The sequence below is a fragment of the Alligator mississippiensis genome, chromosome 1, assembly GCF_030867095.1.
Source record: "Alligator mississippiensis isolate rAllMis1 chromosome 1, rAllMis1, whole genome shotgun sequence".
Lineage (NCBI taxonomy): Eukaryota > Metazoa > Chordata > Crocodylia > Alligatoridae > Alligator > Alligator mississippiensis.
The window spans coordinates 120,410,268-120,435,889 of NC_081824.1; the positions used below are offsets into that span (position 1 = coordinate 120,410,268).

The following is a 25,622-nucleotide window of genomic DNA, read 5'->3' on the forward strand; positions in this document are numbered from 1 at the left end:
AGCAGACTCTCCTCTAACCAGGTATAAAATTACTCAGTATTTAAGAACTTTGTCTCCTTGGTCCATCAAAATGTGTCTACATTGATAAACAAGCAATCATTATTTATGTGACCCAAGAACTAATGTGCAGAGCTTTTACATTTTAACTGAGTTAAACGATAGTTTAGTCTATATTTTCAGGGAAAAGCATGCTTCAGTCGCCAAAAGGTTACATCACCACCATATTTAAAATATAAACAGGACAGACTTGGACCATTTCCCACACGGTGGGGAAAGCACTGCAATTAAGAGCACACAGCATCTCACAATGCCAGGCCCTGAATCGATAAAGAAACTAGAAGGCTCCTGAACCCAATACACTAGCACTTATGCCATCTGATAATCATGCAACTAGGTTGTACCTGCAGTCTCTCTCAACCCTTCTTGAAGTTTCACAACTAAATAGTTCCTTTGAAATCCCATTACAAAATACTGATTCACACATTTTTGCACAATACCAAGAAAATGAGAAAAGCTGTGTTCCACTTATGGTAAATATTACTATCACTATGTTTTAGATAAAGAAGTAAAAACAAAAAATGTATGCAAGGTCACTGAGAACCTGGGGGAGTGATACAAATAAAATGGTAAAAGAAAATAAACCAAATTAGCTTTTTGCTAGGAATTAAATGCTTTAGAAGTGCTCAGCACAATCCAAACTAAGCTCTATTACTATGTGCAACGTTTAGTCTTACCTCTAGTCTTAAAACCACCTCAGACCATTAGTCTTTAAACAACCACTTTGCCCATTAACTTCTAATTAGTCAGTCCCCAAGAAAGGTCTGGCATCTTTATGGCTCTTTGCATTGTGCAACGTACTGCTCATGATACAAAAATCAAAGTGTATTCTACCAGAAACAGCATTCTACCAAATACTTAAATAGACCAAAAGGCCTTGCAACATGATCCTAAATTCAGTGGAGACAGGGGAGTTCCACAGACCACGGCATTCATCTGGATAGTATTTTACTGCTCAAGACAGAAAGTAGTTTCAGGTGCAGACAGCTACGACACTAACAGGGCTCACTTGTCACAGTAGGACATGAGAAAAGAAGTGATCTCCGAGGTCACACGGGGCTCTAAAGCCTGCCTTCAACAGCTTTCATTGCACTCAGAACTGAAAAGGAAGTTAATGGAGTGCATGTAGAATAGGTGTTAAGCGCTTGGAAAAAGGGCCTCCCAAGTGAAATGCATTATAAAAATCCAGCCTATCCTGTTTTGGTAGATAAGAAAATTCCCCTGTTTCAAGGGTTACAAATATGTGACATGCTGGAATACATAAACATCTGCAAGGCATGTCTAAGGTCTAAAAGTCCTTCTACAATTATAGCACAAAAAAGGATATAATTTAATAAGCACATTCTCTAAAATGAGCCATTAAAGATATTAACAGGTAGAAAATATAAAAGACTTAACTGAAAAACTAAGACACATTTATCCATGTTTCTATTAACATAGAGAAGTCCATGATGGCATAGCAGCATCTAGGCACATACTGGCCTTGAACTCATTTATAGGTAGGGTACAGATGAGCCATGCCTGTTTAGAGAATAACTAACTACCAGGATTTGAAGACAAAGAAGTTTATGTCTCTGTTTCCTCCCTCCCTCCCTTTTATGCATATGCACATGAACGTGCTCACACACACACACACACTTTTTGACGGTTTGCAAGAAGAAGATGGAGAAGACTGGTCTGAACCCAAAAGAAAGACCTATAAATGTTCAGGGGCAAAGTTATGTTCCTCTCATAATCAAGTTATTTGAGATTACATTGGGACAGTCATCTTACATTTTCCAAAGACAGTCAAATACTTTCCCCACTATGGAGAACAGGCAGGAAGGAGTAGCCTTACCAGCCTCTAACTGGACAAAGGCTGGCAAACTTCTAAATGGATCCCAGCCAATCTACAGCATGATGGAAACTTCATCCCAGTAAAAAATGGGCTGAAAGCTACATAATGCATAAATTAAATAAGTTACTGAATCCACCAACTGTAAAATAATTATTGAAAAGCACAGCTTTTTCATGAAACTACCTACCAAAACAGCTAGTTATTCATAGTATTTTGTCCTGCAGTGTACTTTATAAGAAATGAGAATATGGGATAACTATTTTTATTCATTCACTATCCTGTTTTCCTCACTACTCCCCTTCAGCCAGTTTCCTATATGAAGCCTCTTTTCTGTAACTATCTTCTGAAATGGGGGGGGGGAGGGGGGGAATCTTGTCATTGTTTTACAAAACAAACCAAGCATAAACAACTCTTTGTTTCCCAGGTATTTCCTCAATGGCAGTGACAGGGTTAAACTTCCAGACAAGCTTTGACAGCTTTCATTATAGATGAATTAACGATGTTAGTTATTCATCTTATTTGCAAGACTATGCTATGAAGAAATCTTGCTGACAAGAGAATCAACAGATACAGTTTAACATACACTTCATGATATAAGGGTTAGTTTGAGCAACAACTATTCATGGTTTGTAGTCAACCCAAATAATTAACATTAATTGCTTTACAATTCCCCTTCCCACCCCCCCACCCCGGTCTTTTATAAAAAAGAAAGTTTTTAAAACAAAAATAAATTCACTGTTGGTTAACTTCAAGGCCATTCCATACCAACTTTATTAGTTAGATGATGCTTTTTAAATACTGGGCAGCAAAATTGATGAGTAAAGCTAGGCAGGCAAGGTTCTTTGGGTAGATGTGATAAATTTTATTAGACCAACTGAGTAGTTGGAAAAGAGTTCTTTGCAAGCTTTCAAGTGCAATCACCCTTCTTCAGGCATAGGGAGTCTGTGAGGTTCTGAGACTCCAAGGAATGAAAGCTACACATGTAATAAATAGGATGTCAGTGAGAATGAAAATATGTAAAATTAGGAAAACAAAAGTAAGGGAGGCTCTACTGTAGTAGTTTTCCAAGGTAGAAAAGAGGCTGTCTGTGAAAAAGTTAAAAGCTGGAAATTAGGAAGACAAAGGGTAGAAAAGGAGGGGAAAGAAAAATGTAAAAAGAAAGGTGTAAAAAGGGTGATTGCACCCCGAAGCTTACAAAGAACTTTTTTCCAACTATTCAGTTGGTCTAATAAAAGATATCACATCTACCCAAAGACCCTTGCCTGCCTACGTCCCTAGACCAGGCAGGGGTAGGCAAAATGCAGCCTTGAGGGCCGGATGCGGCTCACCAGGCCACTCTATCCAGCCCACAGCGCCCATAAAAAAATTTAGAAAAGTAATACTTATCTGCCCTGGGCTGCCTGTCATGTGGCCCTTGATGGCTTGCCAAAACTCAGTAAGCAGCCCTCTGCCCAAAATAATTGCCCACCCCTGCCTTAGACCAACACAGTTGCAACCAAAAACTGAGCAAAGCCAGAGCTTTACTCTAAAGACATCAGAGAGGTATCAATTATCAATATGACCATTTTTAAGTTAATAAGAAAACTGCATACCAGTTATGAAAACATCAACACTACAATGAAAATGTTACATTAGAAGGAAATTACTGAAACAAGCCATATGAAATATTAGGATTAGCTGAAAGGAGTGATTTATAATAAAGAAAAATAAAACAAATGCCATTTGGCTTAATGATGACTAAGGAATACTATCGTAACTGGATAGCTGAGTGAAAATAGAGGTTTATTTACATAAGCAAATGCAACTCTAGGCTGATAAAAGCCTCCACTGTAGATGTGTTGAATCAGTATAAGAAGGGGGCCTAACCTTCTTTAACTTAAGTCCTGTTTTATATTACTGCCTCTATGCAAATATACTCAATAAAGAAGCAGGCCAGTTTTCTATGGCTTGAAATCACCATGAGGATAGAAAAGTAAAAGCTTAATATCACCCAAGAAATAGCCTCCCCACACAAAAAAAGTGGTGAAAGCACCTTGGCTCATTTAGAACTAGCTTGGGGTTGGGTGCTGGAAGAAATTACTGAAGACGATGTAGGAAATAATTCTAAAATGGAATGGACAAGATGATCAACACTTCTGGCTCATTTTCTACTGTTCCGTCTGTAATAGTCCTTTTTGACTTTCTTCATTAACCCCTAGCTACAACTAACAGATTTGAAGCATGTGTTCCATTTCTTTTAAATAGAAGACTGTTTTTGCTTTTACATAAGCCATACTATTTACATTGGCCTTGTAGTACATAAAGCCCATCTACAGTTCTTAAAAAACACATGTTTTAGGGACAGAGTTTTTTCTAACGTGCTGTACAAAAGTAAGAGTGATGGTGGGAAACGATCCTTGGACTATGTTCTAGATTGCCAAGGTTAAAAAAAAAAAAAAAAGATATCTAAGAAGGTTTGATCCACTCCTTTTCCCTGCCTCAGTTGCAATCTGTAGGTATTATAAAAGTTTGTAAGAGTTTCAGAGGGTTTCTTCACCCTTCTACTCCCAAGGACACCCAATGGACTTTCTGAAGGTCCTTCTTCTCAAGATCCTTCTGCTCCTGTAGAAACCCTGCAGCCAGGGAAAATGAAAGGTACCTGTTTAGGTAGCTAGCTACAAGGTCACTCTCCACAGTGGATTGACCTAGTGACTAAAAGTTGAACTTTAGTGTCAAACTGCCCAAAACAAGATCCAGGTTTTAAAGGCTGGGTTCTGTGTTAAGTTAGAAAGGTAACTATAATTTGGGGCAAGCATATATGAGAGCTTTACATCAATGAAAATCAAGTCAGAATGACCATGTAGCTGAGAAAAGAGGATAATGGACAATGTGTACTGAGGGAACTGATTATATATGCATTTTGACATGTTAATTGAGGCATACGCGCATTACAGATGCTGCTGACCAGACAGAAGTGAGCTGATGTCATATGCAGGTAGACTAGATGTCAATGAAAAACTCTTCCAAGGACTGCACTACATTCTTGCTGAAGACTGCCAGGCTAGCAGTGCTGAGACACAAGCCACTGTCCCTTACCCTACAGCATCCCTGCCCTTTTCACCGAATGATCTAGGGGACAAGCAGCGGGACTGGAATAAACCCCATGCACTGAAAACCTCACCGCCCTGAGCCGGCAGGAAATTCCAACTGCGCCGTATACAGGAGCCAAAAAAGCAAAAACTACTGGAAGGAAATGTGGAGTTTAGTGCGAAACCCACGTTGTGCTCTCCCTCTGAACTCGAGCCGAGAGAGCAGGGGCGCTGTGAAACGAGATTGACTGAAGTTTCCTAGGCACGCAGAGGCAGGGGGAGCCGCCTCTGCTCCAAGTTGCTGGAACCGGGAGCAAGTTACAAGAAAACAAAACCGGGGAGGGGGGGGAAGGAGCAGGGAAGGACTCCGAGGTCACAACACGCACACACAGGGCACAGCCCCCGGACACTCACGGACGGGCAGGCGGCGGTGGTCGAGGCGGGCGCCGAGCGCTTGCAGGGCCCGCAGGCGCCGCTGGAGCCGGGCGCCGCGGCGGCACAGGGCGTCCGCCTGCCCCGCGATCCCGCCGAAGATGTCTCCGGCGCAGCGGGACAGGTCCGAGAGCTGCCACAGCACGGAGCACAGGGCGTGCGCGCTGACCTGCTGCAGGCAGCCGAACAGCGGCCCCGCCGCATCTTCCCCGGTCCCAGCCGCGGCCCCGGCCCCAGCGCCGGGCTCCTCCAGGCGGCAGAGCCGCAGGGGCGCCACGGTGCGCAGCGGGAAAGGCATCCCCGCCGGGCGGGCGGGAGGGCGCGCTGGAGCGGCGCTCACAGCCGGCGCAACGCGGCAGCCCCGACCCAACCCGCCGCCTCTACCTCCTGCCCGCGTGGGCGGAGCAGCCGGGAAGTGCGGCCGGGCGGGGCGGGGCGGGGCGGGGCCGACCTGGAGGGAGGAGGGAGGCCACCGCCTACCTGTGGCTCCTGCAACTGGAGCCCGGGCTGGCCCGAGCGGCCCCCACCTGCCTCGGCTCTTGCGGCCCCGGTTGCGCGGGCTTCTCAGCCGCCTCAGCGCCCTCCTGCCCGCACCGACATTGGGTGAACCCCCTTGTCCCAGCCGCGCTCTCCGCCCGGCTCAGCGGGTCCCAAGAAGTGCCGCTTTCATGGCGGAGACCTGCCCAGGCTCCTGTGGGCTGCGGGGCCATTGCCGGCCCCTGGTCTGTTCCTGTTTCGCGTCACTGGACAGTGTCCGCCAGCTCCTTGGACTGGTTTGAGGGCCACTGGGTGCTGGTGGGTGTGCTCTGCTTGCTGCCCCTCCTTGGCCCCCTTGTTATGAACCTTTGACTCCCACTCCTGTCCCTGTTTTCATTGTTATTTGCAGGGGTTGAATGATGGGGGAGCTCAGTGGGTATGAGCCCCCCGCCCCAAGAGACGAGAGCCGCCCCCCCCGTAAGATTTAAAAATCATAACCTGCGGGGGTCTCCGATTTTATTAGGGCATTGTGATGGGCAGACAGGGGTTTTTTTTGCAGCCTCCCTTCTCCCAAGAGTCAAAGTGTAATTCGAACCCTGAGTATTCGTCCAAAGAAATCTGTAGTGCATCACTAGCGGCTTCTAGTTTCCTTGGCAGGGCTGGACCATGCCTTCCCCTGATGTGTTTAAGTCCTGTCAGGCAGCCTCTGGGGACTGTCCCTGGTCCGTTCATATTTCTCGGCAGCCACTGGGCGGTGTCCGCTGGCTCCCTGGACTCCTTAGAGGAACAGTGTGTGCTGGCCAGAGTGCTCTGCTTGCTGTCCCCCCTTGACCCCCTTGTTATGAACCTTTGACCTCCACTCCCATCCCTGTTTTCATTATTATTTGTCTCAAGTAATGAGCTGTCACCTTTCCTGTAGCCTCTCAGCCTGAGGGAGGCCAGTAAGTGACCTGGTGGGCTTAGGCCCATGCCCCTTAAGGTGACAAATAGGCCTGTGTTATGCAACCCCCCGGGGGACTGCAGGGCCGGTTGCCTGTCCTTGGTCCGGTCATGTTTCTGGGCAGTGTCCACTGGCTTCTTGGACTGGTTTGAGGGCCAATGGGGCACTGTCCAATGTGATTTGCTCAGCATCCCCCCCTTGGTGCATTATTAGTTATAAACCTTTGATCTCCACCCCTGTCCCTGTTATTTGTAGTTGTCCAAAGCAATTAGTTGTTGCTTTCCTAGTTGTAGCATTTCTTAGTGGACAGTGGCCCACAGTTCCTCTAAAGCAGTGGTTTTCAACCTTCTTTCATTTGCGGACCCCTTTGGAAATTTTAAATGGAGGTGCAGACTCCTTTGAATTGTAAGTGTGGGTGTTCACATACTTCTGATTGATCATAATCATCTTTCGCAGACCCGTTAGACATAGCCTGTGGACCCCCAGGGGTCCATGGAGCACAGGTTAACAATCACTGCTCTAAAGCAACGAATAGGCCTGTGTCACACAGCCCCTGGGAACTGCAGGGTAATTTTCCTGTCCTTGGTCCATTCATGTCTCCGGGAAAAGTTTCACTGAGTGTGCCCCCCAGGGCCCCAGTGCGTGGGAAATAGGGAGGAGAGCACAGACGATGCGTGGAGGTGGGAGGGGGCACGGGTTATGTGGCGGGGTGTTGGAGGGGCAGGTTCCCACCCTCCAAAATTTCTGCCCCCACAATTCCTGTTCCTCTTTCATTCACGTCTGGGAAGTTTCACTGGGCAGCATCCACTGGTTCCTGGGACTCATTCAAGGGCCAGTGCACGCTGTCTGGTGTGTTCTTCTCAGTGTCCCGCCTCAGTGCACTCATTTTGAACCTGTGATCATCACTCCCATCCCTGTTTTGTCTTTAGTTGTCCCAAGCAATCAGTGATATGTCCCTAAAGGCCCCCTTCATCAAGGAGGGCTTATAGCTCTGTTTGGTGGGCTTTGGCCCATGTTCAGGAATGGCCTAGCAAACTGCCAGTGTCACACAGTCACCAGTCACCCGTTTTCCTGTCCCTGCTCCATTTTAGTTTCCAGGCAGAATTTCACTGGGCAGTGTTGACTGGCTTCTTGAACTCATTCAAGGGCCAGTAGGCACAGTTCCAGCGTACTGCCAGTGTTCCTCCTTGGCACATTCGTTTTGAACCTGTGACCCTCACTCCCATCCCCGTTTTCTTCTTCAATTGTCCCCCTAATCACTTGATGTGCACTTAGTGCACCCCCTCTCAGATTAAGGGGGACTTTTAGTTTTACTTAGTGGGCAAGAGCCCACGCTTCCAATGCAAGACAAATAGGTCTATGTCACACCATGGCAGAGAGTGGTCTCAAATCTTTTTGAGACTGGAGGCACCCCTGGAGAGACTTGAGGTACACTTCAGAAAGTGCAGCTCTTTGCTTTCCCTCTCTTGTTTTTTTGCCCACAGAGAAATAAAAGAGTAGATTTTTCTTCTGCAAAGAGCTCAGGAAGACCCAACTATGGATTGCTATTTGAAATCTCTAGGTTTCTCTTATGAATCACCTCAGCACACTTCACTTGTGCTGCCATGCTGTGGCAGCCTTGAAAGGATCTTGAGGCACCCTGTTGGAGAATCACTGCTCTAGGTGAAACTCTGACTTGTCCCACCAGCAAAAACTTGGCTCCAGAGAGAAACAGGGCAGCTATTGCCCATATATCTGCCCTGCCTCTTCCTCCCTCCCTTTCTAGAAAAATTTCAAACCCAACAGGGAAAAAAGCCACATCCTTTAAAAGACTAAAGAATCCACAGACATTCTTGTTCTTAACTACTGCTTTGTAATTCATTTTTATCATAGGTTTTCAGGTAAAAAAAACTTACACCTACGCAAGACAAAACAATCCAAACAAGTAAACACAACATGCAGGGTTACCAACCAAAATGAGTGACTTAAGGATGTAATTCTAGTGTGGATCAAAACCACATAAGCCATCCTCAAAATTATCCCGCCTCTGCTGTTATACATTACGCTCAGCCTTCTCTGATCATGGCTACTGCTGAATCTTGGGTTATCCCCCATGGAACCAATTTAGTCTAATAGTGAATGGTAATGACTGCTATTTAATTGGAATGGTGGCCTATGTGATTTGTGTTATTGCAGTATAATGTTGTGGAGAACAACATCCTATGCTCCTATAGAAATAAGGCCTAGGGAAAAGTGGCTGTACAATAGCATCGCTTCCAGTCACTTACCCATCTTTACTGCCTCTGTGACTACAACACATACAATTAACTGCCTGATGAAAGAGACAGAGATAGTTGGCAGGAATCAGGTAAATAGTCAGTTTGCTCTCACATTCCCTCTCTTATTGCAGCATACTTTACAATACAAAAAGTTCTGAGCTGTGGTCATCTTCAAAAAGAAATATCCACCAGGGGTTAGCACTGGGTTAGTTGTACCAGTGTGAATATTCCCCGAAAATTCGTCAGTACACACAAGGTCTTTAAGGCATCATGAAGATTAGTGGCCAGGCACCAGCCAACAGAAATATAACCAGAGAATACCTTGGTACACAAAGGAGCTGAAAAAATAGAAAGTTAGGGTTGGAAGAGACCTAAGGACGTCACCTAGACCCGTGGTTCTCAATCTTTTTCGTACCAGGACCCATTTGCCAAGATCGATGGCTTGTCCTGACCCACACCCCGCTGACTCTGCCAGTGCCCAACCCACAGTCTCCGGCCCCCTCACCGGGCCCTGCTGATGCCACTCACCCCCAAACCACAGCCCCTTGCCCCACCCACCCCGCCCCAGGCCATTCTGGTGCACCTCACTCCTAATCTGAAATCTTCCCCCCACCGCAGACCTGCCAGAGGGATCCCCAAGCTGCCTCCACTGTGAAGGACTGTCCCCACATCCCCTTTCCCCCTTGACCAGCTAGGCTGCAACTGAACTCCATCTGGCTACATGTATCAAGGACAATAAAAAGTCTTTTTTTAGCTATGTGAGGAGTCAGAAGAAAAGCAAGGGTAACATTGGACCCCTGTTAAACCAAATGGGACAACTGACAAGCAACACCCAGGAAAAAGCCAACTTCACATAGATTTTTAATCAACCCAAAGGGACCACCCTGCCTAGCATGATGCGGGATGGCCAGGTTGAGGGTGAATTTATACTCAGCATCAGTGTAGACCTTGTAAAGGAACACCTTGAGAGGCTGGACACCTTCAAGTCAGCAGGTCCTGACAGATTACACCCCAGAGTACTTGAGCTGGCAGGAGTCATAGCTCAACCACTGGCAAAGATATTTGAAAACTCCTGGCATTCAGGTAAAGTACCTGAAGACTGGAAGAAAGCTAATGTGGTGCCCATCTTCAAGAAAGGAAGAAAAGTAGATCCGGGGAGCTACAGGCCAATCAGCTTGACCTCAATCCCTGGAAAGGTTCTGGAAAAAATTATCAAAGAGACCATTCTTGACAAGCTGGCTGATGACAACAGCCTGAGGGACAGCCAGCATGGGTTTGTTGCAGGTAGGTCTTGCCTGACCAATCTCATCTCCTTCTATGACTAGGTGACATATCACCTGGACAAGGGAGAAGAGACTGACGTCAGATATCTGGACTTTAAAAAAGCCTTTGATCTGGAGTCCCACAATCTCCTCTTGGAAAAATTGGCTAGCTGTGGCCTCGGCTACATCACAGCCTGATGGCTGGGGAATTGGCTCTGAGGCTGGACTCAGAGTGTGGTGGTCGATAGAAGTGAATCATCATGGTGCTTTGGGACCACTGGTGTCCCCCAAGGCTCTGTCCTTGGACCTTTTTTCTTTAACGTCTTTATCAACAATGTGGATAATGGTGTCAGAAGTGGACTGACCAAGTTTGCCGATGACACCAAACTTTGGGGTAGAGCGTCTGCACCTGAGGATAGGCTGGTGATCCAGGCTGACTTGGATAAGCTCAGAAAGTTGGCAGATACAAACCTGATGACATTCAATACTGACAAATGTTAAGGTACTCCACCATGGAAAAAAATACCCGCAGCATGTTTATAGGTTCAGCAGTGCTACGCTCGCTAGCACCATGGCCGAAATAGACTTGGAGGTCATAATTAACCACACGATGAGCATGAGCCACCAATGTGATGTCACAGCTGGTAAAGCAAACCAAACTGGCTTGCATCCATAGATGCTTCTCAGGTAAATCTCAGGATGTCATCTTCTCACTGTACTCGGCCTTAGTGAGGCTGCAGCTGGAGTACTGCATCCAATTCTGGGCTCCACAATTCAAGAAGAACGTGGAGAAGCTTGAAAGAGTCCAGAGGAGAGCCACGCGCATGATCATAGGACAAGAGACTAGGCCTTATGATGAGAGGATGAGAGCCATGGGACTCTTCAGCCTGGAAAAGCGCAGGCTTAGGGGTGACCTGGTGGCAGCCTATAAGTACATCAGGGGTGTACATCAGGATCTGGGGGAACACCTGTTAACCAGAGTGCCCCAAGGGATGACAAGGTCCAATGGTCACAATCTCCTCCAAGACCATTTTAGGCTGGACATGAGGAAAAACCTCTTTACTGTCCGAGCCCCCAAGGCCTGGAATAGACTCCCTCCAGAGGTGGTGCAGGCACCTACTCTGGACTCCTTTAAGAAGCATTTGGATGTTTATCTTGCTGGGATCCTTTGACCCGAGCTGACTTCCTGCCCTTGGGGCAGGAGGCTGGATGTGATGATCTCCCGAGGTCCCTTCCAGCCCTAATGTCTATGAAATCTGTGAAATTTGGGATTTTTAACAAAACTGTCTGAATATATGTACTATTAGAATTCTTTAATTGCTATTGACACTATATTTTCTATGAAACTCAAGATTGAAATGGTTGAAAGAATTAAAAAGGTAAAAACCTGACATTGTGGTGTCTCATCTTGCTATAGAAATAAAGATTTAGGTCTTGATCCTTACACCTTTTCTTATTTTTAAATGCAGTTGTAGGCCCTTGAGTATTATGCAGGAAAAAGAATAGCACTTAATGCAGAAAGTGGGACAGAAGAGAAGAATTCATCATTAAACAAACTGCAGGCCAGTGTTTTTCTGGTGTAAATGTGTGAAACACCATAGAAATCAATAAAGACGTATCCATTTCAAAAGATGAGGTATTTGTAGACTGAAAATGTCACTGGTGTCTGAAAATGCAAAAGACTGTTTGCTGTGAGAATAAAGCCTGGGAAAAAATAAAGACTTGTTTATCTTTGAAAGTTAAAGTAGGTTATGAATTTAAAGCATAATAGCTCAATGTATGGACACACTTATGCCAGAACTAGAGTTATTTGTTTCTATTTATATAAGTACACTTGGATGAGCTGCTATGGTCTTAAATGTAAGGTAGTAAAACATTTTACTAGAAAGAAAACATACCAAAATATCAAAGTCCAGTGGCAGCACAGACATACACTTTGTATTGCCCCAAAAATACTCCATATGGATACTTCTAGCTACACATGAATCATTATCTAGTCTGTTTGAGTTTCCTGTTGAAAATATTTACTTTCCTCTTCAGAGCATTAAAAATATATATTTCTATTATTCCTACCTACATTTTTATTATTTTTGTTTTCATTGCCTACCTGTCCCTGTCTGCTAAACAGTGATGGTGAATTCCACACACACAAAGTTACACAAATGTAGGGATGCTGTGGGTGGCTGATACAGCCATTTATCTGATATGACACACCTGCAACTTATCTTCTAATACAGAGGAATGAGGAAACATGTTGGGGAGAGGAGACAGCAGGCACATCTGCATGTGCATATTAATGTGATACAATAAACTCCAGTGCTTATTGTGCTGGAGTTTATTGCTCCTGGGCACTGTATTTACACGTGCACCTGGGACCACAGCACATTGAGGCAGGTTGGAGTATCCCTGATTGGCAGGAGTCTGGGGGGTCAGCCTGCTAGTCCAGGACTGCTCCAACCCAGCTCAACATGCTGTGGGCAGGCTGGCTGGGGCACAAGGATACTCCAGTGTAGAGCTAGCCGGCAGGCAGCTCTCACACTGAAGCACCTTCATGCCCCAGCCAGTCAAGTCAGTGTCTACATGTGCATAGTATTTAAAAGTACTTCCCTGCTGTGGACTTTATTAGTTTACTCCACTGTAATAGGCCTGCATGTGTAGACTCCCAGACATTTACTGTGGACTCCGCAGTAAACGTCTCATGTGGATGTGCCCAATGGGTGGCAGAATGGGCATATCAGAGGTGAAAAGAAGAAGGGGCAGTAGAAACTCTAGGGAGACTTTGAGTTGACTTTCGGTTCCATATCAACTTTAATACTTGCATTAAAAAGTTCACTACTTCTGTACTACAACCCCTTTCTTTAAGCTTTTGAGTCACAAGTTCTATTATGAAATTAGAGGCTGAGTAATCCAAAATTTTATTTCAAGAAATAGAAAGCTCCTATGCCTTGTGAGAGTTGCTCATTGCTTGTTGAGGGTGGAGCACAATCTACTCTGCTTGTTTTTGCAATCCATTTGAGCTGTCAGTAGTAAATGGAAAATAGTATCATAGAGCAACACCTATTCAGCTATTAACCTATATATGGTTGGTCTTGCTGAAATTAAAAATATCTGCCAGACTTGTGTATAAATATGGTCATCTGAGATTAATGAATTAATCTATTGTAAGCATGACCACAAATTCAAGCTGGTCAGAAACACTGAAAGGACTCAGGTGATATTTTGAAAACAAAATCATAAACATCCCTGTTGTTATGGGCTTTTTTATCTGTCTGCATCTATTCAGTTGTTCCTTGATCTGTGTGCTTTGGTTTGCAATTTAGAAATCAATGTGCTAACCAAAGGCAGCTTCCTCCTTTCTGAGCTCTTTTGGCTGTTGAGCTGCAGAAGTCTGAGATGTGAGTATAAGAAAGTGCCTATTCTAGACAAGGACAAAATAGCTTTGAATCATTTTATTCTGGTTAACTAAAAAGGTGGTTGGTCTCACTCTCCTTGCAAACTGGGCTCTTTCAGTAAAGATCATAATGGATCTTTGCCCTCAACTCAAAATGTCCACATATTCTAAATACAATTCAAGGCTCTGATCAGAAGAACCTAAAATATACAGATCCTAAGGATGAACATAGCCTATTAAGCTTGTCTGAAATTTTTATTTAAGTTAAAAGTAGATTGTATGTTCTCAGGGCAGAGATCAGTGGAAGTCAAGCAGAGTTTTGCCATTTACTTGTATCAGGATTTCTCCCAAAGTTTTTATTTTCTGTGTCACTCCCCCATGTAAACTTAAGATGCTACATTATATACATAATTAAAAATGAATTGACTTAGAAAGATGGTAGCTATTATTTTTTATATTAAGGACTGACATGCTATATTGAATATCCTTATTACAGATTGATGATGCTGCAGGATCTTTCTTTGGCCTTTTGTCTCTGTGAGATGCAGATATCAGTAAACGAGAAGATTATTGAAGGTGATAAATCTACAGGAGCCAACCTTACTCAGGATATCGAGTATCATCCAGTGGTCAGTCAAAACTTTGAAGTCTTGGAGATTGTTCCAGTTTGGTAGATAAACTGATGGTGAAACAAGGTGTTTATTTCATGTAAATGTATTTCTTTACAAACAATGTACAAAAATTCTGTATCCCTAAACATCAAGCATCAAACAGCAGAATCCATTTTCTTTGCTCACAGCTCCTAGAATCTTTCAACAAGTACCTTGACCCAATATGCTTAGACTTCTCTCAAGGTCCTACCAGTGTTTGTCTAGGATGTGCCTGGAGTGGTTTTTTCTTTGTCTGCTCTTGTGCCCCATCATTCAAAACATTATCCAGTGTAGTTACTGTACCCATGTTTCAAATTTCTGACTATTCTTACCCATGCCTTGTTTAAGGTAATAACACAAGGCTGTGCTTTGGTTTAGAGTAGTAGTCTCCAACCACTTTTTAAGTAAGAGATCACCTTTGGTATGTAAAAGCAACCCAAGATCTACCATGCACCACCAGCACTCCCCACCCCAGCAGGTAAGTCTGTGGGGAGGGAAAGGGGGCCAGATAGAGACAGGGAGAAAAAATTATTTGGGGGCACACCTTCCCAGGAGGTAAGTCCCACCCAGCCATGGCCCCACTCAACTTATCCCTGCTCCTGCCTCTGTGGCACTGTCCCTCACCATGGGGCCTCAATCTAGCCCCCGCCCCTTATCTCCCCAGAGCACATGTATAGATATCCAAAGGGGCAGAACACCACCCACACCACTCAGACCAAAAGTGAGGACAAGATGTTCTGTCTTGAATTTCTGGGAAGTTCAGATTCTGATGAGACTCTGATTTTCAAATCAGGTCTCCACTCTTCTGTAAGTTCTAAATGCATTTATTAGTAACTAGATATTTATTTGTATCCCCAAATCAGACAGTTATATGTCAAGTGATCTATGTACCCACAATTTATAGCAGGCCAAAAATATGGGCACCATTATCAGTATATGCAATTTTGCACCCACAGAAACGGGCTGGGTGGAGACCAGGCTGAAAAATCAGGCTTAGTAGATGGGATCTTTAAAGTGCTGAGCACTGGCCTAACTTTGCTGCTACTGAAGTAAATGGTAAAATTTCACATTGGTTTCAATGAAAGCAAGATTAAGCTAATGAGGATAACTTCAGAAATAAAATTCCATGACATATTTTTATTTACTTAACATACTGACTTTTATGATATGATTTCTAACTGCATTATATTTGGTCATCATTAAAGTATTTAGGTAGTTATTATTTTAATTTATTAACCAAGAATCTTATTAGCTGGAAAATCAAAACAGCTTAACAACAGTTCAGGCAAATGAGAGCTGAAATTACATTTTTTTAACAAGACTGATTACCCTTTTGACTAAGTACCTTGGGACATAGGGCAAATAATACAGCTGATGAAAGGGAGACTCTTGAATAACTCCACTGATGTATGCAAAATCACTGTTCACTGGCATAGAACTTGATTTTCCCTGCACAGAGAGACTATAGCTAATAAGGTTTTAATGCAATTAAATTTAATGCAATTAAATTATATACATAGCATAATACATAATTAAGGATGTACAATTAAGGTCACTGGGTTTTTAAAAAATTCAACCAGTAGCCTTGTTTTGCTTTGTTTAGATGATGAATACTGGCAATGGTATAACCTTGTACTGTGTCAACAGCTCATGCTAACAAGAAGCCTCAGGGAGAAAGGTATGCTTCAACCACTAGACTGGGATACCAGTACGTGGGAAGCTCTCTGACCAATCAATAGTGGTCCAATGTTTTCATAGTAAGTTTGCAAGGTTCTTTGTGTAGATGTGATATCTTTTATTGGACCAACTAAGTAGGTGGAAAAAAGTTCTTGGCAAGCTTTTGGGCATCTCTGAAGACCAGCAAAAGCTTGTCAAGAACTTTTCCCCAACTACTCAGTTGGTCTAATAAAAAATATCACATCTGCTCAAAGAACCTTCCCTGCCTACATCCGTAGACCAACACAGCTACAACCCAAAACCCAGCTTCATAGTAAGTTTGGCATTGCTTATATTATTATTGTGACCTTCAGCAAAGAAAAATGTTAAGTTCCTTTATATCCCTTTCCAAATGTTATATGGATGTGATACATGTAACTTAAGCTCTTCTTCACCACAAATGTATAGTTCAGTAGGCACATATACACACACATTTAGTCGTGACTAAATTTACTGTGCAGTAAGCTACTGTGCAGTAAGCGATTTTGGCTAGTCATCTACACGTGCAGAAACCTGGCAGCAAATTTGGCTGCCAGGTCCCTCCAGCCTTGCTAGGCACCCCTGTGGCCACCATGGGGAGCTCCAGCCTCCGGGCCCAGCTGCCAGCACCTGGCAGCTATGTTTGAAGTCAGCCCCAGCTGCCAGCACTTGGCAGCCATCTTTAAAACCCAGCCCAGCTCTGTGCTCTTTGGGCAGCCAGTTGCTGTGCACAGAGGAGCAGTGTGGCATGCACAGAGGGAGCATGTGGCAGCTGTGTTTGTGCCCCCTTTGTGTCCCTGTGATATGGCCCTGGCAGCGAGCAACAGGGTCCCTCAATCCTGCTGGCTGCCTCGGTTGCCCTGCTGGCCCATCACATCAACTGGTAGCTGACCCATGGCTGGCCCACCCAGCCTGACTCGCCCACACGCAGCGACCACTTGCCCACTGCACACCCTCCCAGGGCCCCCACCACCATGCAGTGGCTGTTGCTAGTGACACTGACAAGGGGCTCCAGGAAGCCACCGCCAGGACCACTATCTCCCTCCTGGGCCTTCAACCCCACTGCCTCTGGGCCCACCATGGCAGCCATCACTGGTGGCAACAGCTGGTGCAGCACATCTGGGACAGTGTGGGTCAATGCCTTTAGGGTAACCCGGGCTACTTCATGAACCTTCCCCACCAGCTCTGGCCTCACCATGCTAGGACACTGGCATGTGCCCAGCACTCCCTGTTGACACCTATCTGGCCCTGGCACTGTTCAAGTTGGCCACACCCACCAGCCCATGGTATGTGGGGCACTTGTTCAGTGTGGGCAAGGCCATCACCAGGGAGGCCATACTGGAGGTGTGCTGCACCTTCCAGAACATGCTGGCAGACACCGGCCTCCGTGTTCATGACCTCCAGGCAGTGGTGGCAGGGTTCTGTGCACTGGGGTTTCCTCAATGTATCGGGGCCCTGGACAGGACCCACATCTGGTGACCTGCCCACCTCATGGAGACTGGCCCTATTATAGCTGCAGGGGGTTCCACTCTGTGGTCCTACAGGCAGTCATGGACCACTGGGGGACCTTCACACACATGACCACTGGCTGGGTGGGCAGTGTTCAGAAAGTCTGGACTGGCTATGCTGATGGAGAGCAAGCACTTTGTGCCAGGAATGGAGGACCTGCAGCTGCGCGCCATTATCGTTCCACTCCTGCTCATTGGGGACCTGCATACCTACTTCTGTCCTGGCTGATGAGACACTATGCTGGCCACCTGGACCCCTGCTAGGCTCACTTTAATCAATGCCTGGGATAGACCTGTGCCCTCATCAAGTGTGCCTTCGGCCACCGCAAGGGCCACTGGCACTGCATCACTGCCCGCTTCAAAATGGCTGAGAACAACCTCCCCCAGATCATTGGTGCAGCCTCTGTGTTGCACAATATATGGGAAGCCTGGGGAGAGTTGTTCGGTGAGGCCTGGGCAGAGAAGTTGCAGCGGGTGGAGGCAGCCTGGCAGCGGAAGTATGAGCTGCGGCAGCACCAGCAGTGATAGGTCCCTCGGGTGAGGCCCCAGGCAAGTTGTGCACCATCAGTGGGGGCCAGGGCACCAGGTGCGGGTGCCTCTGGTAGACCACCTCATGAAGCACTCCTTGCTCTAGCCTCCCCGCCCTGCCACCCACAGACCCCACCACCTGCCCACCTCCAGCACCACTCTCATGCCAGGCATATGTTCAAACAAAAAATCTTTATTCCCCTCACAGTTCACACCCCCCCGTCCCTCCCCACTCCATCTCCAACACACAGAGCCCCCTCTTCCCTCCCCACACAGAGCCCTCTCTCCTCTCCCTCCCCAGCAAGCAGAGCCCCTCCACCACCATCCTCACTCAACAATAAAAAAGCTCTCTTCCCAGTTTCAAAACTATTTACAAAAGTCTCTGTGTTTTTGTGTCCCGGAATGGGGGGCTATGGGGTGGGGCCACTTACGGTGGCAGAGCTTGGGAGCAGGTAGCCAGCAACCTGGGCTGTTGCCATTATTCTGTGGGTCTGAGGGCCACAGCGACCGCAACAGATGGGGGACTCACCCAGGGACAATGGCAGCCGGTGCTCCTCCAGGGCAGGTGGCTGCCCCTCTGGCTGCTGGAGTCCAGGCCCAGAAGGGCCAGCATATGGTTCTGGTGCCACTCTAGGCACCTTCAGCTCCACACCCGCATGGAGGCAGGACAAGTGGCAGGGCTGGGCTCAGGCAGGTGGCAGCAGACCCAGGGCAGGGGCCGGCCAGGGTCTCCTGCAGGCAGAAGGCAGCAGAGAACCTCCTCCCAGGTCGGGGTCCACTGCAAGGTGGCAGACAGCTGCTAGGAGGCCTCCATGGCTAGAGCTGGGAGCTGGGTAGTGGCTAGCATTCACGAGACCACCAAGCCTAGGACAGTGCTCAGGGTCTGGCAGTCATCATCCATGGTTTCCATAGCCCAGCCCAGGATGTTGTTTTGGGCCCACAGGACCTGCAGGCACTCCCTCTCTAGGGCCAGGAGCTTGGCCCAGAACTTGCACTCTGCCCAGTCCCGCACCTCCTCCTGGGTGGTCTCCTGGGTGATCCGCCTTTCACTTCTCCTGGCAGGCTGGGTCCTCCTCCACCAGGCCTGAGCGTGCTCTTTCCACTCCTTGGCCACCACCACCAGCTGCTGGAGCAGGAGGGTTCTGTCCTGAGTGTGCCTCTGACACAGCTGGCACATCAGCAGGGCTCCAGTGCTGGGTGGTAGTGTCCCTTAGCTCCCATTCTCACTTGGGCATGCAGCCTTTCCCCCGCATCCAGATGCAGGACTTGCAGAGCCAAGAAACAGAAGCCTTTTGTAAGAGTTTGCAACGTTTCAGAGATAAGATGCTCTGTACCAGGGACAGTGTGCTGCCTGACCTCAGATGGGGGTCAGCTGTGCGTGGGTGCCCAAGGACCATGGTAAGTTGGCCAGGCAGGCCCAGATGGCTGCTGGCCAAGCCCCCTGTCCCTGTGTGCTCCCTTGGGGCCAGCAGACCGCTTGAGGCAGCTTGCTTTCCTCACCCCCTTCCCAGAGTGGGACAGGCCAGGCTCCTGGCAATACCTGCTGCTGCAGCTCCAGACCCTGCTCCTTCTCTCTCCCTTTGCAGGACAACTGCTCTTCTGCACTGCCACCTAGCCCATGGCACCCAGGCTTGGGGTGCATGGGGCTCCTGGACAACTGGGGCAAAGGGCTGGCTGCACCCCCCGCCCTACTCAGTGGGATCTTCTCTGGGGAGGCAACCTGGGGCCAGCCCCCTTCCACACCACTGCTGTGCCCTGAGCGTGCCCCTGCTGTATGTGCCCTGGGCAGTGCATGATGAGCTATTTGTGCAGGTTGAGGGGTGCCCAAGCCACTATGCTCTGCTGCTGCTGATCCTCCTGGTGTCCTGGGCCCACCTGCATTCCTGTTTGGGACCCTGACCTAAGACAGCATGCGGGGAAAACCAAGGCTGCTCCACAACCTTTGCCACTACCTGAAGGGCTGCCTGTGGCAGTGCTACATGTCCCTGCCTCCCACTGCTGAGGAAGACATCGCCGCCAGCATTGACACATTCTTTAGGGTGTGAGAAGTCCATGTCCACCCAGCTGCAGGGGCACGGGTTGATCAGTAAAGTTTTGTACTGTGTCCTGCCTCTCTGCATGCTGTGGGGGGAACCCAGGGCCAGGGGACTGTGGGCTGGCCAGGCAGGGAAGGGGAACAGGGGCAGGGAACAGAACAGCCATAGCGGTAGGTGCTAGGGTGAGGGCTGGGGCAGGGAGGGCCTTCCTGCCAGTGAAGGCCTTACCATATATCTGGGGCTGGTGAGGCTGGTGGCTTGGTGCAGTCCTCCCCGTCAGCAATGGTGTCAGGCTGTACCCAGTGTCCTGGGCCTGTGATGCATGCCATGCAGGCACCCGGCCAGGGTCCCCCCACAGGGAGGAGTTGGCACTGTGGCTACTTGGGGCAGGGTCTAGGGCTGTGGAACTGCAAAGGCAACTTCTGGCCAGGGCTCCCCAGGCTGCTAGTGGACTGAGCAGCCAGGGAGCTTGGCAGGGTGGGACACTGAATGCCCAAGGGCTCCTCCTCTGATGACAGGTCACCAGATGGGTCAGGGCAGGGTGGGCTCGGGCAAGCCTCCCATGCTGGTGAAAATTGCACAGCTGTGGCCTGGGTCCCGGGTTGCCAAAATATGGCTCAGCTGCCACATAAAAGGCATGGTCTTGCGGTCATGACTGGACTGATGATTGTAGTTGGTCACAGGTACCCACTCTGCCTGCAAGGCCTTGACCTTGATGTGGCACTGCTATACCGACCAGAAGTGCCCACACTCCTGCATCCCACCCAACAGAGCCTCATAAATGTGGGTGTTCGAATGCCAGCCTAGCTCAAACTGCCTCTGCATCTCCACATCGCCCCAGCACGCCATAAGGTCACCAATCTCCTCCTGGCTCCAGTTGGGGCCCCGGGTGGATGGCATGGGCATGCACACATGGATGGGGCTGGGGCTGGGGCTGGGCCTGGACAGGGAGGATGAGGAGGACATCATGGGTCCCATGCCGGTTCTCTGGACCCCACACTGCTGCCCTTGTATTGCCAGCTCTGGGCAGGGGCATGTCATGGGATTGGGAGCTGTGCAGCTGAGGCTATGCCCCACAGCACTTGCAGTTACAGGGCAGGCTGCTGGGGTGTGCTGGGGTGTGCAGCAGCGAGGTGGTGCTGGCCCTGCTGCACTCAGCTTCCTGCAGGTGGGCTGGCAAGCCTGCCCAGAGACTGTAGCAAGGTGCAGCCTGCAACCACAGGCTCAGCAGCCAAAAGCCCCTGCCCCCAGCCAGCAGCCAAAAGATCACCAGGAAGCGGCCACAGGCTGAGCAGCACTGCAGGGATGGTGGGAGGCAGGCACAACATTCTGACCTGCTGTGGTTTTTCTGATTTCTTTGCAGCAGAACAATTGCTGTATTACTTTTTTTAGTAAAAAATGGGCGAAAACTAAGAGCTGGCATTTTCCAAAAGATGCCTTAAGTCTAATGCCTTCAGTCTTACAAGATGTGCCTTGAGCCTAAAAAGGTCAAGAACTGCTGGTATAGCTAATAGCTACTTTTTTTCTGTCAGTTCAGGTAGAGAGAGACAGAAAGTTAATAAAAAGTTGTGCAGCCTTACTGCTGCTGTCAGGACAGAATGTCAGACTGAAAAAGAAGGAATGGAAAGAGATGTAGTGCCAGTTATATTGGGAGCTAGAGATGTATAGATAAGCTGCAATTAACTACTCTCATTAACTAAACTTTTAACTAAAAATTGAGGTTCACTAAACGTTCCTTTTGTCACCCAAGATTGCCAGTGTGCTGCTAAGCACACACAGGGTAAGAAAACATGGCAGCACATCCCATGAAGACAAAAAACTTTCCCCAGAGCCAGTTCCATTGGAACTGGTGTCTCAACAGTTTACTTAAGTTTCAGTCTTTCTGAAGGCTCTGAATTTTCTGCAGTGAGTGCACCTGAAGACCATTTAAATTTGCAATAGTAAAGCTCTAAAGAAGAATCTAAAAGGACTGGAGTTTCCATGCATCTGAATCCCCAGTTATTCAAGAACTTAGGACCTTCTGATAAATGGGAGTCCTGAATAATTTTTGGATGTAGTTGTCAAGTTTCGAATGTCTATAATTTGATAGTGTTACTTTGCTTCAGAAAGAGTTTGGTTTGGTTTCATTTTGCTATTCATTCAGCTCAGCAAACTTTGGAATGCACCAAGCACAAGGTCTGCCGTTATTAACCTGTCAAAAATGTATGTTTGTTCTATTCATGCAGTTTTGGACTGAGATGCAGTATACCCAGTATAATCTGATTATATTTGTGTATACATATAATCAATCTTGGAGATTAGCCTATCCCTAGTAAAATAAAGTCTAAGTGATGAAGTGTACTCAAGATTCCAAAAAAGGGGCCTAGAGAAGTAATGGGGAAAGGATATATTATGGTCCAATGCAGATTATAATTAAATGTCAAATTAGTTTTACAGTTGAGAACCTACATGCAGACAAGTTAGGAAATTCAAAGTTAATAATCAAAACTGTGTTTATCTGCAGATGTGTATTTTCTATTACTATTATCTATTATTATGTATGCTGATAATTTTACTGTCTTATAATATTTGTGCATACTAGCTGAGTTGCCATTGCCGCAGAAGCATAACTATGACCAGTGAGTTTCCTAACTTCTATATATAGTATAAAATGTTGCATACAAGTTAATTTGAGAAATTGGAGGGTGAGCCTTTAAGAAGAAAGAAAAATAGAACTTTTAACACACACTCTTATATATTGATATTCTCAAAAGTGTTGTGTTCAACATATTTCACTCTGCAATGACTGGAATAATGCAGCTGTGTTTATTTGCTTGCACAGACCAGACATGCTATATAACTTGAGTTAAGCATTAGCACATTCTTCATAAATCAGCAAAAAAAAAATCATGAACTGTACAAGCACGAAATACAAGTTTTACTCAGTTAGACCTTCCTTATTTCTAATCCAAATGTTTTTAAACTTGGCAGTGTATGCATTCCTCAAAGGACTGTCAATGTGCCAAGTTCTGAACATGTCAAAAAAACATGTTTGGGCTATTCTAAGAAAAGAAAGCATCTAAACAATTTTCTTAATATACTGAAAAACTTCATTTAAAAAACATTGAAATATAGCTGAATAGATTTTATTAAATCTTTTCTAATACATTTATCCTGTGGGCTGAGAATAAGTATTAAACATTTCAGCCCAATAAATTCTTTCTTCAAAATGAGAAAGCTGGCTCTTTTTGCATCTCCCTCCTCAAGCCTCTTGTAGTTATTTTCAGAAACATTTGCAATTTTAATCACTGCTTTTACATACATAGGATCCATCTTCCCCACCCTTTTTACAACAATCCCACTTTGTTTGGCTTTTTCATGTGTTGGCTTTTTATACTGCATATGTGATGATGATTTAATTTGTGTTTGCTAATATAATTCTTGTTATTCACGATCATAATCCTTTAGTGTTTAAGTGTGTGTTAAACTCAAGCTTGTGCTTACTTCCCATTGAAGTTAACACTTAAAAGCTTTGCTTGTAGCTACTTTTTTGTTATGTGTTTGATTTTTGTAGGAGGAAGGGGTATTAACTGATGAGAAAAGCTTTCTTTATATTATTATATTTAAAAAAATGGATGGGCAGCAGCATCAGTGGCAATCCCTCACAGTCGAGGATGATCGTTCCCATGGGTCAAGTAAAGGATTGTAGATAAGTCTGTTGATGGCTAAGAAGGCTTATCCTTGAGCCATAGGCTTAATGGCAAACACCACAGGTGATGGTTAAAGGGAGAGATGGACCATGGAGTTCTCAGTCTCATTTCCTTTCCTTCCAATTCTGCCATTTTTCTGCCTCCAGGGTGAGATGGTTTTCCTTGAAGTAAGATGTGCCTTCTCTCAGAAGGTGTTGCCATGTAGCCCTGTCTCAGGCTAGTTTTCCCCAGTGTGTGGTGTCCATGCCACACTTCTTAATGTTTGCTTTGAGAGTATCCTTGAAACATTTCTTCTGGCCCTTATGTGTCCTTCGTCCTTGGCTGAGTTGGGAATATAGCAGTTGTTTTGATATATGTACATCAGACGTGCACACACAATGCCCTGTTCACCACAACTGATGTTGAATAATCAACGCTTTCATACTGGCGGTATTAGCATCAGTGAGGAGACTGGCATTTGTGCAACATTTCATCCGTACCTACAGAACCACTACCAAGATCCTGCATTTTAGGCTCTGTATAACAGACTCATTGTTATCTTGTTCTTTCTGCATCTATCTGTTGTATTCCCCTGCTGCAGCGATTCTCAGTGAGGGTGACACTGCATCCTGGGCCTCTGTGAGATCCTTTTAAGGGTGCTGCAGGGTGCCACACAATACTAACACTGTTAAGCGTGCAAACTCCTACACATGATTCACAACATAAATCCCGAGATATCTATAATATCAAAAATAAAATCCCAAAATAGGCATCTATAATATCAAAAACATTCTACCCTGTTGTGGTCTTTTTGAATTCTTTGCAACAGAAAAATGGCTCTATTATTTTTCAATAGTCAGGCAATGAATGGGAACCAAGAGCTGGCATTTTCCAAGGAATGGAATCTAAAAAGGTTGAGCTACACAGCTTATTATTTCTGTCGTATATTCATATTGTTAGCTCTCTGGGACAGGGACTATCTTCCAAGATTTCATAGACATTAGGGGCTGGAAGGGATCTTGTGAGATTATCAAGTCCAGAGGCAGGAAGCCTGCAGGGATCAAATGATCCCAGCAAAATAAGCATCCAAATGCCTTTTGAATGAGTCCAGAGTAGGTTCTTGCACTACCTCTGGGGGGAGTCTGTTCCAGACCTTGGACATTCAGACTGTAAAGAAGTTTTTCCTTATATTGAGTCTGAAGCAACTTTCTAGAAGTTTGTGGCCATTAGACCTAGTTATCCCTTGGGGAGCCCTGGTGAACAAGTCTTCTCCCATATCCTGGTGTACCCCCCTTATATATTTATAGGCAGACACCAAGTCCCCCCTGAGCCTTCTGTTTGCCAGGATGAAGAGTTCCATGTCCCTCAGCCTCTCCTAGTAAGGCTTGCTTTCTTCACCTTTGCTCATATAGGTGGTTCTCCTTTGGACTCTCTCAAGCTTATCCACATCCCTCCTAAAGTGGGGGGCCCAAAACTGGATGCAGTACTCCAGCTGCAGCCTCACTAAGGTAGAGTAAAGCGGGAGGATGATGTCCCTGATTTTTCTTCAGATGCATCAGTGGATGCATGCCAGAGTTTGGTTTGCTTTGCTGGCCACAGCATCACATTGGTGGCTCATGTTCAACTTGTGGTCAATCAAGACTCCCAAGCATTGGCAATGAGTAGGGGGTGCATGCAGGTGCATGTGCACCCCCTGAGATTGGTGGTGCATCCCCTGAAAGAAGCACAGCCGATGTTGTCAGCAGTGCCTGCAAGCAGTCACCACTTGCCACTCCTCCGCCCCCCAGCCCCCGCCAACACCGCCACAGCTGCCTG

The 25,622-nt window shown here is 46.5% G+C and overlaps 1 protein-coding gene across 5 annotated transcripts in view; it reads right to left on the reverse strand.

Annotated features, from left to right (window-relative positions):
• Positions 1-5,755, reverse strand: part of NHSL1 (NHS like 1) — a 290,566-nt gene extending 284,811 nt beyond the window's left edge. For 2 of the 5 annotated variants that reach the window (XM_019479587.2, XM_006267444.4), the window contains exon 1: positions 5,377-5,753. In XM_019479587.2, the coding sequence (XP_019335132.1) occupies positions 5,377-5,692 (316 nt within the window). In that variant the 5' untranslated portion in view covers positions 5,693-5,753. Of the gene's footprint in view, positions 1-5,376 lie in introns of all 5 variants that reach the window. The other 3 variants (XM_059713496.1, XM_019479589.2, XR_009455153.1) reach the window with 2 other exon arrangements.
• Between the last annotated feature and the right edge of the window lie 19,867 nt (positions 5,756-25,622).